We start from the raw sequence: 14,553 nt of genomic DNA on the forward strand, positions 1-14,553 counted from the left end.
CTCTTGGAAATTCTCTTGTGATTGCTCCTATACTCTCAGTGAACAGGAAGCAAGGCTATCAGCTGAAAGTGAGGAAGCAGAGGGAAGGGGAATAAATTTTTCAGGCAAAGATGGTATGAAATAGTAATTCAGAAGAGTGAAAGAAGGCATAGATTAGGGAAATGTGGATGTCTGGACAGTACTATGGTCCCATTCAAAATCAGTAGTCATAAACTTAAAGTAAGACCAGTTACTTACACTTATGTTTCTCTTCATCATGTTCAGCTCTGTGGGTGTGAGCACTAAGGAATTAGAGTTGGACTTAGCTACTAAAGTTAGTGTCTTGCTCTATGAGTGAAATAAAGGGAAAAAGAGGTTGAGTATGTAGGTGTTGAGAGTAATTATAATGATGCACCAAGGAATCTAACCTGGATAAGGAGGAAAATGAGGCTACCAGGAAAATGAAAATGTGGCAGGATCAAAATTCCTAGTGGGTTAAAGAATTACTGGAATTAGCATACTAGAGAAAATAAACTAGCAAGACTGATGATGGTTATTAGAGCTGCCTGAAGTTTAGATTATGAAGAAGGTATTGTTATTGGTAATGACAAGGCTTAGAGTATGATCTTGGGATTGCATGGCTCAATTATGGTGGTAGACAAGACTACTAAAAGATAGGAGGTGAAAGAATTAAGAGACTAGAATATTGGAAGGATCATGTGTGTGGCTACTGAAATCAAGAATTCCAATATAAGTAGTGACAGCAGAGAACAAAAATCTTCCAGGGATGGGGGGAGGGCAGGGGCGGGTGTGGGGATTGACCCAGAGGTCTAAAATGACCCAAATCAGAAGGGTAGCAGATAGTATATTTTGATGGCATTAACTTTAAAGCTTCGGGGTATTTTGGGAAGGAGGAAAAGACAATGATACAGAAATGGCAATGAAGAATAAGTGGGATGCCTATTGCCCCATTAGGTAAAGAGACATTAAGAGCTAAATCAGCCACAACTTGAGAAGACTGCAGAAGAAGCAATATTCTCAAATGAGAATCAGTAACAACAAATAACCAATTTGATAAGGAAGAAACTGCCAAAATAGAAGCATGTCTTTACATGCATTTGATTCTCTATGCCTATCTAAAGCCAATACTAAAGGGATGGTGTGTTGTGGAGGTTAGATGAGTGTGAGTAAAGGGTAGCTTAAAGAAATGGCAAAACTATAGTCTTTTCACTTCTTGTTACCTTAGTTGCCTTGAATATACTGACAATCAATTATGAGACACTAGATGAAAACCTGGCAAAAACAATTTCAATTATTTTCTCCTTGGGATTAAAAACATCAGATTTATCACTTAAAATAGAAGGGACTGACATGTAAAATCAATGTGTGAAAAAAATCCCCTACCAATAAAGGTTCCCAATGGGCTAAAGAGCAATCAGTTGCCAACAGCAAATAGCCTGAGTTAGATGAACTAAAAACTGATGTGAATGCTGATGCTCAGTGATATTCGTAGGTCACTGGGCTCAAAAGGCAGAGAGTACAGTATTGTTGGATTTATCTTAAAATGGGGCAAGAGTCCTAGCAGTAATTTGGGAAGATAATCCATTCTAGCTATCTGCTATATAAAAACATTTGAGGAAAACAGAAAAGTAAGAAAAGCAATTGTCGGGCCATTTTAAAAGCTGTGTTTTGCAGGCCTTCCATTCTTCTCTTCAGGTAAGTCTTCTGAGCTAAAACCAACCCCATCCGAGGCCAAGATCCATTAGTCATGATGAACTTGAAAGGTAAAGAGGATTCATGCAGAGGACCCTAGGAATTTATGCTGGGCACTGTAAGGACACTCTAGATACAGAAAAAGACAGCATCCATAATGTCAAAGATAAAAGCTTACCCTTATTTAAGGCTTGGCATTTCAAGACAAACAAAGGACAGGCTTTTCTTACTGAAGGTGACAATACTGACAGCAAACTGTCCAGCCACCTTTGTTTTAGCACTTTACCCTCCCACCTTTGGAGTTCCAGGCACAAAGACATTAGAAGGATTTATGGCTCACCTGGGCTGTGACTGGCATTCTGGGGAAGTGCATTGGTGATGTTGGGTAGCTCATGCCCATAGTTCCCATCCTCCAGGGGACAGACATCCAGGTCACTCCACCTCTGCAGTTGCTGCAGCCAACAGGATTTTTCTTCCAGTTTGCAATGTGGATTTAAAATGATGCATACCCATAAGGCCCCTGGAAAATAAAGCAACCAACATTCTTGATATCTCTCCTCTGATGTATGTTAAGCTTTAATTTTTCAGTCTTTTCTTCTCTTCTATTTTTAGTGGTAGGAAAAGTTTCCAAAACATCAGCTTTTCTCAATATAAAAAAATCAAACCTGTTGGGGCACCTGGGTGGTTCAGTTGGTTGAGCGTCTAACCTTTTTTACTTATATTTTTCTTAAAGTTTATTTACTTCTTTTGTGAGAGACAGAGACAGCACAAGTGGGGGATGGGGGGAGAGAGAGAGAATCCCAAGCAGGCTCCATGCTGGTAGGAGTGTCTGACTCTTGATTTTGGCACCGGTTGTGATCTCATAGTCGTGAGATCTCTCTCCCACTCCCTCTGCTGCTCCCCAGCTCTCTCACACACACACTCTCTCTCTCAAAAAATAAAGAAAGAAAGAAAATCTGCTAAAGTTTTCAGAAATGGCTGATTTTTCCTTCTCAGAGCTTCCTTAAATATCCTTCCTGGATATCTGGATATGTGCCTGTAATGATGAACAAGACCGATTTGGGCTTGAATTCTGAGCTCAGATTTGTAGTCCAACATATATTTATTGAGAACTTTCTATGTTCAAGGCCTATTCTCCTACTGGAGAATAAGACATTGTTCCAACCCTTGAGGAGCTGACTAATGGGGGAGATAGATAGATACATATAATGTTATTTGAATATGATGAGTGTTAAGGTAAAGATATGGGGACAACAGCAAGATAGAGGAAGGGCACTTAGCACAAGGGCAGGGGTCAGAAGGGAGGTGCTCAGAAAAGGTTTCAATTTTTGGTTAGTAGACTTTAGGCTTTCTGAAATTCATATTCCTCAACTGTAAAACTGAGAGCACATAAATAACTACTTTGTTTTTGTTTTTGATGCTTATTTATTTTTGAGAGAGAGAGAGAAAGAGAGCATAGGTGGGGGAAGGGCAGAGAGAGAAAGAGGGAACAGAGGATCATACAGGGAAGGGGCAGAGACAGAGGGAGATAGAGGATCCTAAGCAGGCTCTGTGCTGACAGCAGAGAGCCCGACTTGGGGTTTGAACCCATGAACAGTGAGATTATGACCTGAGCCAAAATCAGATGCTCAACCAGCTGAGTCACCCAGATGCCCCCCAAACAACTACTTTGTAGGGATGTTGTGAGAATTAAATGAAATAACATTTGTAAAAGGCCTAGCATATTACTTGGCACATAGCAGAATTTTAGTATTTCCTTTTTCCAAGAAAAATGGTTTATTTCAGTTTGGATTTTGATACAGTTGATCTATTAGGATGTCTTAAAACTATCACATTCTTGGATCTTCTCTGTCACTGTAGCAGAGTATCACATATTCTATACAATATATGAGTACTGTCTCTCCAACCATATTACCCTTCTTTTCAAGCAAACCTGCTTCTTTTCAAGGTTGGCTATAACTGAACTAGATATATTCTCAATCTCAGACCAGCAATAAGCCTGTCTGCAAAGTATCTTAAGTTAAACATCCTTTGGGATGAAGCTACATCTGTGGATGGAGGTACTTTGAAACACTATTTCAAGGTCCTTCAAACTCAAATAGGAATGGTTTAAAGGCCATTTTAGCCCTAATTTCAGATACTACCCGAAGATAGTGAAAATTCATTTCTACTGGCTCAGTTTTAAAAATCTACCATGAAATAAAAACTACACTGTGTAATATAATAGTATTATATTATGATGACTCTGAAGGGAATTATAGTTAGGATTCACTCAAATAATTATAATAATAAAGTATGGCAAATGCTATCATAGACATACATAAAATCCTATGAGAATATACATGATGGAACAATGAATTCTGCATGTGGGGTCAGCAGAAGTTATAGAAAGGAAATGGCATTTCAGTTTGAAGACTAAACATGAATTAATTCCCGTTAAAGATAGCTAACCACTGGGGCGCCTGGGTGGCGCAGTCGGTTAAGCGTCCAACTTCAGCCAGGTCACGATCTCGCGGTCCGTGAGTTCGAGCCCCGCATCAGGCTCTGGGCTGATGGCTCAGAGCCTGGAGCCTGTTTCACATTCTGTGTCTCCCTCTCTCTCTGCCCCTCCCCCGTTCATGCTCTGTCTCTCTCTGTCCCAAAAATAAATAAACGTTGAAAAAAAAAAAAAAAAGATAGCTAACCACTGTTTCCTTTTGAAACCTCACTAAAATGAAAGTAAAAGGATAAAAACAGGTGTAAACACATACAGACACAGAGAATGGGAGAGATAAAAGAGAATAGCCACAAAATTTTGCAATGTGGAAAGCCTGTGGATGAGTGATAGCTGACCTAGCAGAACAGAAAAGTGGAAACCTCCATCAGTAGTTAGAAAGCCCAGAAGCAGACTGATTCACGCTTCAGAACCCTGCTGAAAGTGGGGCTGAAACTAGTAAAATTGGTTAGAAGTTTGTCAAAGGTCTCAGGATCCCAAAGTTCCTACTCTATTCAAGGCAACTGAGTGCCTGCTCCTCCCCTCTCCTGGAAGAAGACCAAAACTTTATTCACTGGGAAGGTTGATTCAGAGAGGTTCTGGATTGGAAATATTACTCACAGCCAAGGGTGGGGTTTCCATACTAAAAACTGAGGGATGAAATCAATACATGTTGAACAAATGGATACCCTCCAACCCAACCCTAACCCTCAACCCTAACCCTCTTTCCCCCCCTGGTTCTAAGAAGACTATGACAGGCTTATAACCCAGAAACAAGAGACTGGAGGATTCATCTCTGGAAACAAATTAGCCCAAGGACAGAAAACATAGCAGATAACTGAAAAAACCCAGCCAGATCATCCTCAGTTAAACTGACTAACAAGGCCACACACACACACACATACATACATGTGTGCACACACATGCAAAGAACTTCCTTTTAGTTTTTAACTGTTACTCTTAAATAGAAATGGACAGCTAAGAAATGTTAGGTATATGAGGAAAGCATCTGACATAAAGGACAGAGAACAAAAGTAAACAGAAAGAAGAAAAACTTGGGAGGAAATACAAAGAAGGCAGAGAAGAAAGAAAACTTAAAGAAAAAAACCTGCAATTGCTATCAGCAAAATGAGAAGATACTGCATCTATGAAAAAAGTGCAGGATGCAACAACAAAAATGGGCTCTTAGAAATTAAACCTATGGTGACAAAAAATACATTAAAAATTAGTAAGATGTTTGAAAGATAAAACTGAGGAAACCACCTGGAAGATAAAAGACAAAAACGAAAACAAAAACACACCAAAACAACGAGAGAAAAAAATAAAACTAGAGAATCAATCTCCATTTAGTATATTTAGTCATAAGAAATAATCTAGCAATTTTACTATTTTTTGAGACATCCCTTCTGGAACGCTCTATTTTCTTATCCCTAATCTAGACTGTTTGTCTTCTAAGCCTGTTGCATAGTTACCTAGAAGCTAATATCCAAATAACAGAAGTAGTTCCAGACAAAAAGAGAAAAAAAAGGGTGAGGAAATGAAAAAAAATTTTTTTCAAGAAAACATCTTAAACTAAAAGATGCAAGTTTCCCGGTTGAGAAGGTTTAGTGAGGATTAAGCAGATTAGATTTTTTATTTTTTTAATTTTATTTATTATTTTTAAGTAGGCTTCATGCCCAGCACAGAGCCCAACACAGGGTTTGAACTCACGACCCTGAGGTCAAGACCTAAGCTGAGATCAAGAATCGGGAGCTTAACCGACTGAGGCCCCAGGTGTCTCCAGATTAGATTTTTTTTTAAGTTTATTTATTTATATTTTTAGTAATCTCTACACCCAACGTGAGGCTCAAACACACAACAGCGAGACTAAGAGTCGCGTGCTCTACCGACTGAGCCAGCCAGGCACCCAAGGAGATTAGATTTTTTAAAAATTTAGGGGGCGCCTGGGTGGCTCAGTCATTTGGGTATCTGATTCTTGATTCCAGCTCAGGTCATGATCTCATGGTCGTGAGATGGAGCCCTGCATTGGGCTCCGTGCTGAGTATGGAGCCTGCTTGGAATTCTCTCTCTCTCCCTCTCTCTCTTTCTTTCAAATTAAAAAAAAATTTTAGAAGAAGACCAACAGAAAAAACACAAAACTTTCCTGAATGAGAATGGCCTGGTACTTCACAACAGCAGGTGGAAGCTAGAGGACAATGGAGATAGGTCTTCAAAATTCTAAGGGAAAAAGATAAGATTTCCAACCTAGAATTATGCACCCAATCAAAGTATCAATCAAAAGTGAGGGTAAAATCCAGATACTCAGCAATACAAAATTTATCAACTATGAAAAATTCATCTCCCACCCTATCTGAGGAAGCTACTGGAAAATGTACTCTACCAAAACAAGAAAGTAAATCCATAGAGAAGAAGGTGCTGGATCCAGAAAACAGGGGGTTCAACATAGGGGAAAGGAAAAGGGAAGTCCTAGAATGATAGTAAAGAGCAGTATCTACACGATTATCCTGCAGCAGGTTTGGAGAGCACAAAATCTAAACCAGGAATAGGAAAATAAATGGTTCCAGAAGAAATGTCTCTAACAAGATAATAACACTGATAGATTATTTGATGTGACCAAATATACTGTATGCAGATTTTAAATTACTGGTAAATAATTGGAGGGTAAATTAATGATAACAACAGAAAAATCTACAACCTAATAGTCAAACAACAAACAAACAAAAATAATTATTAATTCCTGAAGGGGAAAAAAAGTTGTTTAAGAAAGTAAATGTAGTATTAGTATACTACATGACTGTGCTACAGATATGTATTTAGTCATAATAATGCAAACATTTAATGTTGATCTAACCTCAAATTATAATACCACTATTTTGCTCTCATTCTAGGACTTTCCTTTTCCTTTCTCCTATGTTGAACCCCCTGTTTTCTGGATCCAACACCTTCCTCTCTATCGATTTACTTTCTTGTTTTGGTAGAGTACATTTTCCAGTAGCTTCCTCAGATAGGGTGGGAGATGAATTTTCCATAGTTGATATATTTTGCATTGCTGAATGTCTGGATTTTACCCTCACTTTTGATTGATACTTTGATTGGGTGTGTAATTCTAGGTTGGAAATCTTATTTTTTTCCCTTAGAATTTTGAAGACCTATCTCCAATGCATATCTGGCATGTGCATAGGTATGTATATATTGGGGGCTATAGAGTCATTGAGAATGAGATCTCTCATGAAAACCCCTCTTCCTTCTGCCATGGGAGAACACAGTGAAAACATGACTACCTATAAGCCTGGAAGTAGGCCCTCACTTGACACCAAATCTACCAGTCATTTGATCTTGGACTTCCTAGCCTCTAGAACTATAAATAAATTTCTGTTGTTTGTAAGTCACTTAGTCTCTGGTATTCTGTTGTGGCACCCAAAACAGACTAACGCATAAATTGGTACCAAGAAGTGGGGTCCCACCATAACAAATACCTAAATGTGTGAAAGCAATTTTGGAACTGGGTAAAGGGTAGAGGCTGGAAGAATTGAGTTGCATGCTAGAAAAAGCCCATGCTGCTGTGAACAGACCTTTAAAGATGATTCTGGTGAGGTCCCAGAAAGAAAAGAGGAGACCTGTGGAGAAAATCTGAACTTCCTTAATAGTCCTGAACAGAGTGTTGGTAGAAAAATGGAGGGTTAAGGCCATTCTGATGAGATCTCAGATGGAAATGAGGAACATGTCAGTGGAAATTGGAGGAAAGGCAATCCTTGTCATACAGTGGCAAAGAACTTGGCTAAATTGTGTTCATGTCCTAGTGTTTTGTGGAATGTAGAACTTGTGAGTGATGAAATTAGCTGAGGAACTATCTAAGTAAAGTACTGAAAGAGTAGCCTGGTTCCTCTTGACTGCTTACAGTAAAATGTGAGAAGAAAGATATGATTTAAGGATGGGATTGTTAATCAAAAAAGAAGCAGAACTTAAAGATCTGCAACACTGTCAGCCTATCCATATTGAAAAGAGTAAGAGGGGTGCCTGGGTGGCTCAGGGTAAGCATTCAACTCTTGACGTCGGCTCAGGTCATGATCTCATAGTTCTTGAGATTGAGCTCTGCTTGGGATTCTCTCACTCCCTCTTATGGTAACAGCCCAAATGTCCATCCATTGTCTAATGAATGGATAAAGATGTAGTGTGCATATATGTATGTGTGTACACACACACACACACACACACACACACACAATGGAATATTACTCGGAAATCAAAAAGAATGAAATCTTGCCATTTGCAACAATGTGGATGGAACTAAGTGTATTATGCTAAGTGAAATAAGTCAGAGGAAGACAAATATCATATGATTTCACTCATATATGGAATTTAAGATACATAACAGATGAACACAGGGGAAGGGAAGGAAAAATAAGATAAAAACAGAGAGAGAGGAAACCATAAGCAACTCTTAAACACAGAAAACAAACTGAAGATTGCTGGAGGGGAGGTGGGTGGGGGGATGGGCTACATGGGGTGAGGGGAGGTGGGGGGGTGGGTATTAAGGATGGCACTTGCTGGGATAAGCACTGGGTGTTATTATTTTTTTATTAAACATTTTAAAAATGTTTATTTATTTTTGAAAGAGAGAGAGAGCATGAGTGGGAGAAGGGGCAGTGAGAGAGGGAGACACAGAATCCAAAGCAGGCTCTAGGCTCTGAGCAGTCAGCACAGAGCCCAGTGTGGAGCTTGAACCCACGAACTGTGACATCATGACCTGAGCTGAAGTCGGATGTTTAACTGACTGAGCCAACCAGGCACCCTGAGCACTGGGTATTATATGAAAGTGATGAACCACTGGGTTCTACTCCTGAAACCAATACTACACTCTATGTTAACTAATGTGAATTAAAAAAACAAACAACTATGAGGAGATATCACCTCACACCTGTTAGAATGGCTAAAATTAAAAACAAGAAACAACAGATGTTGGCGAGCATGCAGGGAAAGGGGAACCCTCTTGCACTGCTGGTGGGAATGCAAACTGGTGCAACCACTGTGGAAAACAGTATGGACGTTCCTCAGAAAGTTACAAATAGAACTACTCTATGATCCAGCAATCGCACTATTAGATATTTACCCAAAGAATACAAGAATACTAATTCAAAAGCATACATGCACTCCAATGTTTACAGCAGCATTATCAACAATAGTCAAATTATGGAAACAGCCTAAGTGTCAAAGATGTGGTAATATATACACATGGAATATTACTTAGCACAAAAAAGAATGAAATCTTGTCATTTGCAATGACATGGATAAAGCTAGAGAGTATAATCCTTAGTGAAGTAAGTCAGAGAAAGACAAACACCATATGATTTCACTCAGATGCAGAATTTAGTAACAGAACAAACAAACAAAAGGGAAAAAAGAGAGAGGCAAACCAAGAAACAGACTCTTCTTTTTAAAAGTTTATTCATTTATTTTGAGAGAGAGAGAGTGTGCACACAGGAGGGGCAGAGAGAATCTCAACCAGACTCTGCACTGTTAACACGGAGTCCGATATGGGGTTCAAACCCACAAACCAGGAGATCATGACCTGAGCCGACACCAAGAGTTGGATGCGTAACCAACAGAGCCACCCAGGTGCTCCCAAGAAACAGACTCTTTTTTTTTTTAATTTTTTTTTAACGTTTATTTATTTTTTTTTTTTTGAGAGAAACAGAGAGTGAGTGGGGGAGGGGAAGAGAGAGAAACAGAGAGTGAGTGGGGGAGGGGAAGAGAGAAAGAGGGAGACACAGAATCTGAAGCAGGCTCCAGGCTCTGAGCTGTCTGCACAGAGCCTGACATGGGGCTCGAACCCACAAGCTGGGAGACCATGACCTGAGTAGAAGTCAGAAGCCCAACTGACTGAGCCACCCAGGTGCCCCCCAAGAAACAGACTCTTAGCTATAGAGAACAAAATGTTGGTTACCAGAATCGTTGGTTGGGGGGATGAGTTACATAGGTAATGGGGATTAAGGAATATATTGTGATGAGCACTGGGTGCTGTATGGAAGTGCTGAATCACTACACTGTACACCTGAAACTAATACACTGTATGTTAACTAACTAGAATTCAAATAAAAACTTAAAAATAAGAAATACTGCTTTGAAGGGAAGAAGAGAAATGGGGTAATAATTGGAAGGGGATGAAAACATCAAAGGCACTTTTTTTGAGACTGAAGATATTAGAGCATTTTTGTATGCTGATGGGATGGGTCTAGTAGAGAGGGAGAAATTAATAATGACAGAGGGGTGCCTGAGTGGCTCAGGTGGTTAGGTGTCTGACTCTTGATTTCAGCTCAGGTCATGATACGACTTGTGGATTTGAGCCCCAAGTCAGGCTCTGCACTGACAGTGTGGAGCCTGTTTGAGATTTTCTCTCTCTCCCTTTCTCTACTCCTCCCCTACTTGCATGCATGTTCTGTCTCTTACTCTCAAAATAAGTTAATTAAAAGAAACCTTTAAAAAAATGCCAGAGAGGGGCGCCTGGGTAACTCAGTCGGTTAAGTGTCCAACTTCAGCTCAGGTCATGATCTCATGGCTTGTGAGTTCAAGCCTCGTGTCGGACTCTGTGCTGACAGCTCAGAGCCTGGAGCCTGCTTCGGATTCTGTGTCTTCGTCTCTCTTTGCCCTTCCCCCACTCAGACTCTGTCTTTCTTTCTCAAAAATAAATAAACATTAAAAAAAATAAAAAACAAATAATGCCACAGGGAGGAGATAATTGCAGGAGCAGAATTCTTGAGAAAAGGAGATGGCATAGAACCCAGAACAAATATCTAAGACTTGCCCTTTTATGGGAGCAGAGATATTTCATAGATTTAAAAAAAAATTTTTTAATCTTGCGGTTCAAACTCATGAACCTCAAGATCATGACCTGAGCCAAAGTCAGACGCTTAACCAACTGAGACATCCAGGCACCCCGAGATATTTCATAGATTTTAACAGAATATAAAGTAAAGTATATATGTACAGATATGGGGAGATGAGAAAACTTCATGTCTGTTTCTATTTTCTCTGGTTCAGGGACTGAAAGTAGTGAGTCCATTCCTTTAAATTCCTACAAACCCTACTTAGGTCTTCCCAGGTGAGCAGGCCGTGTGAACACTAAGGAACCCTCAGAGTAGTTAGGGGAGGCATGAATGCACCACACTCTGGTGTCTGACCCGATAAGGTTTTCCTTAGTGCAGTGGTTCTCAAATTGTGATCTCTGGATCAGAAGCAACAGCATTCTTTTTTCTTTTTATTAAAAAAAAATTTTTTTAATAGAACTTATTGTCAAATTGGCTTACATACAACACCCAGTGCTCACCCCAACAAGTGCTCTCCTCAATTCCCATCACCCACTTTCCCCTCTCCCCAACACCCCATCAACTCTCAGTTTGTTCTCTGTATTTAAGAGTCTCTTCTGGTTTGCCTCCCTCCCTCTTTATTTTTTAAAATTTAAATCCAAGTTATTTAACATATAGTGTAATAATGATTTCAGGAATGTAATTTATTGACTCATCACTTACATATAACACCCAGTGCTCATCCCAACAAGTATCCTCCTTAATGCCCCTTGCCCATTTAGCCCATCCTCCCACCCAACACCCTACCAGCAACCCTCAGTTGTAGCAACAGCATTCTTTAAAAAAAATTTGTTAGAAATTCAAATTATCAGGCCCTATTCCAAACTACTGAATCAAAAACTCTGAGGACAGGGCCCAGAAACCTTTTTAAATAAGTACTCTTGGTGATTTTGAGAAGTTTGAGAATCACTGTCTTTGCAGGATGCTGAGAGTTTCTTGGAAGATTGTCATAGCAATTTCTTAGGTATAAAGCTGTCAGAAGCAAGAGCTTTTCATAATGAACCTAAGTATATGACAAGTGCTTTAAAAACACTGGAGACCAGCTGTGTTTACTTCCTCTCACCTACCTTTGTCTCAAAGGCAAAGCCCAAGTCCACAACACAATCCCATGAGTATGCCAGAAATTAATCTATGAGATTCAGGCCTCAGATAAAACCAACTCACTGAAGAAGGCTGAGTTTAAATTAAAAAAACATGCACTTTGGAGAAAAAAGTAAATAACAAGATAGAATTGAGGGAGATGTTGCAGAAGGATGTTTGATTTGGAATCAAACAGATTGCGGTTCCATAGGTAGAACTATCACTTACTAGTATGTGACCTTGAATAAAATACTTAACTTTTCTGAGTTCAGTTTTCCCATCTAAAAACATGAAGATGCCAAAACCTTACCTTGGAAGGGAGTCCATGACTGCAATCCTTTCTGAGTAAAGAGTCTAGAAGTAGTCCCAAGTTGCCATGCATTGTATCACGTGACCTTGGTCACAACAGGTTGGACTAGTAGCTTTGGAATAATAATGCAATATTTCTACACTTCAGAAAGTGTAACTATGTCATGGCAGAGACAGTCTCCTATAATTTTATTCTGTATGGAGAAGTAACCAGAATGGTCTCTGTTTCTTTGCAATAAACACATGATTACCTTATAGGGTTGTTATGAGAATTACATGAAAAAAATGTGAGTATAATCTTCAGCAGATAATGGCATATAACACTCAATAATGTAGCCATTCATTGGTAATGAGTGCTTCAAAGCCGTTAATGCCACAGCCGTTAATGCCACAGATAAAAAAGCCTCAGTACCCAAAACCAAAAACTCATACTTACCAGCCCCAAAGTAACCAAGTATAGTTACAGAGTCATTAAGCCTCATACTCTGAGGCTTTTAGCCCTGAGGATATGAAATGTATGTTTTAGGGGCTTCAGCCCAGAAGAGCACACTAAACTCCTAACCTGCAGTTTTCTCTTATATTATTTTGTATGAGTGCCCAAGTTTGTTGTTGCTTTCTGGCATGGAGGAAGTATGGAGGAGTTGTATCAGAACTTGCAGAGTATGCTACACAGAGAGCTTTTCCAGTATAACTAAAAAGTGGGGCCATGCTTGGATTCAGGGTATGGAAGATTCTGAAAATAGGGAGAGTTGTGAGTATTAGCACTGCAAAACTGGCCTTGGAGCAGCGGACTCATACAGAGAAATGATGACCAAAAAAGATGGCCTTGAATAGAAAAATCTAGAACAGAGAGGTCATTCAGGAGGCCACAGGTCTAATTTAATCTAAACATTTCCAAGGCCCTCAACAAGACCATTGGTGATGGGAAATAAAAGGTGTGAATGGACACTGAATTGCATTTTGAAGGTCAAGGCATCAAATGAAGTTGGTGACTGAATGTTGGGAAAGAAAGAAGAATGAGTGCTTGACATTAAGTTTGGTAGAGTGAGGAATGGTGGTGCCAATGCCAGAGTCAGGGGACCCTTTTTTGGTAGAAGGCCTGAGTTCATTTTTGGATTTCTCAAGCTTGAGGTAATCAGGGGATTTTTCAGTGGAAATGGTCACAAGCAGCGCTAATATGGGACTGGAACTCAGATAAGTGGAAAGAAGATAAGGCTGAGATCAACATAGAGGTAAGCTCTGAAGATATGACATTAAAAAAAAAAAAAGTTCTCAAGGGAGTATAGTGGAAGAAGAATAGAAGTCCAAGGCCCAAGTCTTAGAAACTGCCCTATGTCTAGAGGTCCATCTAGTAGTGATAAAGAAGAGCAAACTCAGGAAAAGCAAGAAAAGTGAGGTTGATAAGTATTTGCAGAGCCAGGCTAGTGCCATGCAGTAGAAGCCAAGGGAAGAGGTCTTCCCTCAGCAAAGACTTCTATGTGGTAACATCTGGAACAGATGTCAATAGCAAAGCACAATGCTGTGGAAGCAACACAAGTGAGTTCAGAATATTCTGGATAGCCTGTGTAAAGCCTGTATCTTCCACAGCTAGGCTAAAGTTCATTTAGCAAGACCTATGTAATGACTGATGGCAAGTGTTCACTAACACTGTTGCCACGGGGAAAACTGGTAGGACAGACATAGTACTTCTCTGAGATAGGGGAACTTACCTAGCTCATCCCAGAGCTGCCTGCACTTATCTGTCATGCTTGTTCCTTGCTGCCTCCAGAGTGTGAGTCGTGGGTCAGCCATAAACTGCTCAGTTATCAGCGTCAGCATCCTGGCTCCATTGGAATCTCTCATCCGCAGCATCTCTCGAACCTGACACATAAGGAGGGGCCAGGGGTTGGTGACTGCACATCATGAAAAAGCAGGAGAAGGAAGGGGAGGAGAAGATGAAGTATCTAAGCACAACATATCCAAAGAGCCAAAAAGAAGCCTTCTTGTTCTACAAGCAAGTTCTCTGCATATATCAAGAAAGCCTGCTGTACACAATGAGATACCACTTCATATCCACTAGGATGGCTAGAATCAAAAAATCAGATAACAACAAGTATTGGTGATAATATAGAGAAATCAGATCCCTGACACACCATT

General features: G+C 39.9%; 1 protein-coding gene across 1 annotated transcript in view; it reads right to left on the minus strand.

The window, feature by feature from the left end:
- ZSWIM5 (zinc finger SWIM-type containing 5) overlaps positions 1–14,553 on the minus strand; it is a 251,462-nt gene that overhangs the window by 39,579 nt on the left and 197,330 nt on the right. The window contains exons 4-5 of the mRNA XM_086716801.1: positions 14,127–14,277; positions 2,033–2,212 (exon numbers count right to left, since the gene is read on the minus strand). Of these exons, the coding sequence (XP_086572927.1) occupies positions 2,033–2,212; positions 14,127–14,277 (331 nt within the window). The remainder of the gene's footprint in view (positions 1–2,032; positions 2,213–14,126; positions 14,278–14,553) is intronic.

Source organism: Puma concolor, chromosome C1 (genome assembly GCF_028749965.1).
Source record: "Puma concolor isolate L17-30 chromosome C1, mPumCon1.1.hap2, whole genome shotgun sequence".
NCBI lineage: Eukaryota > Metazoa > Chordata > Mammalia > Carnivora > Felidae > Puma > Puma concolor.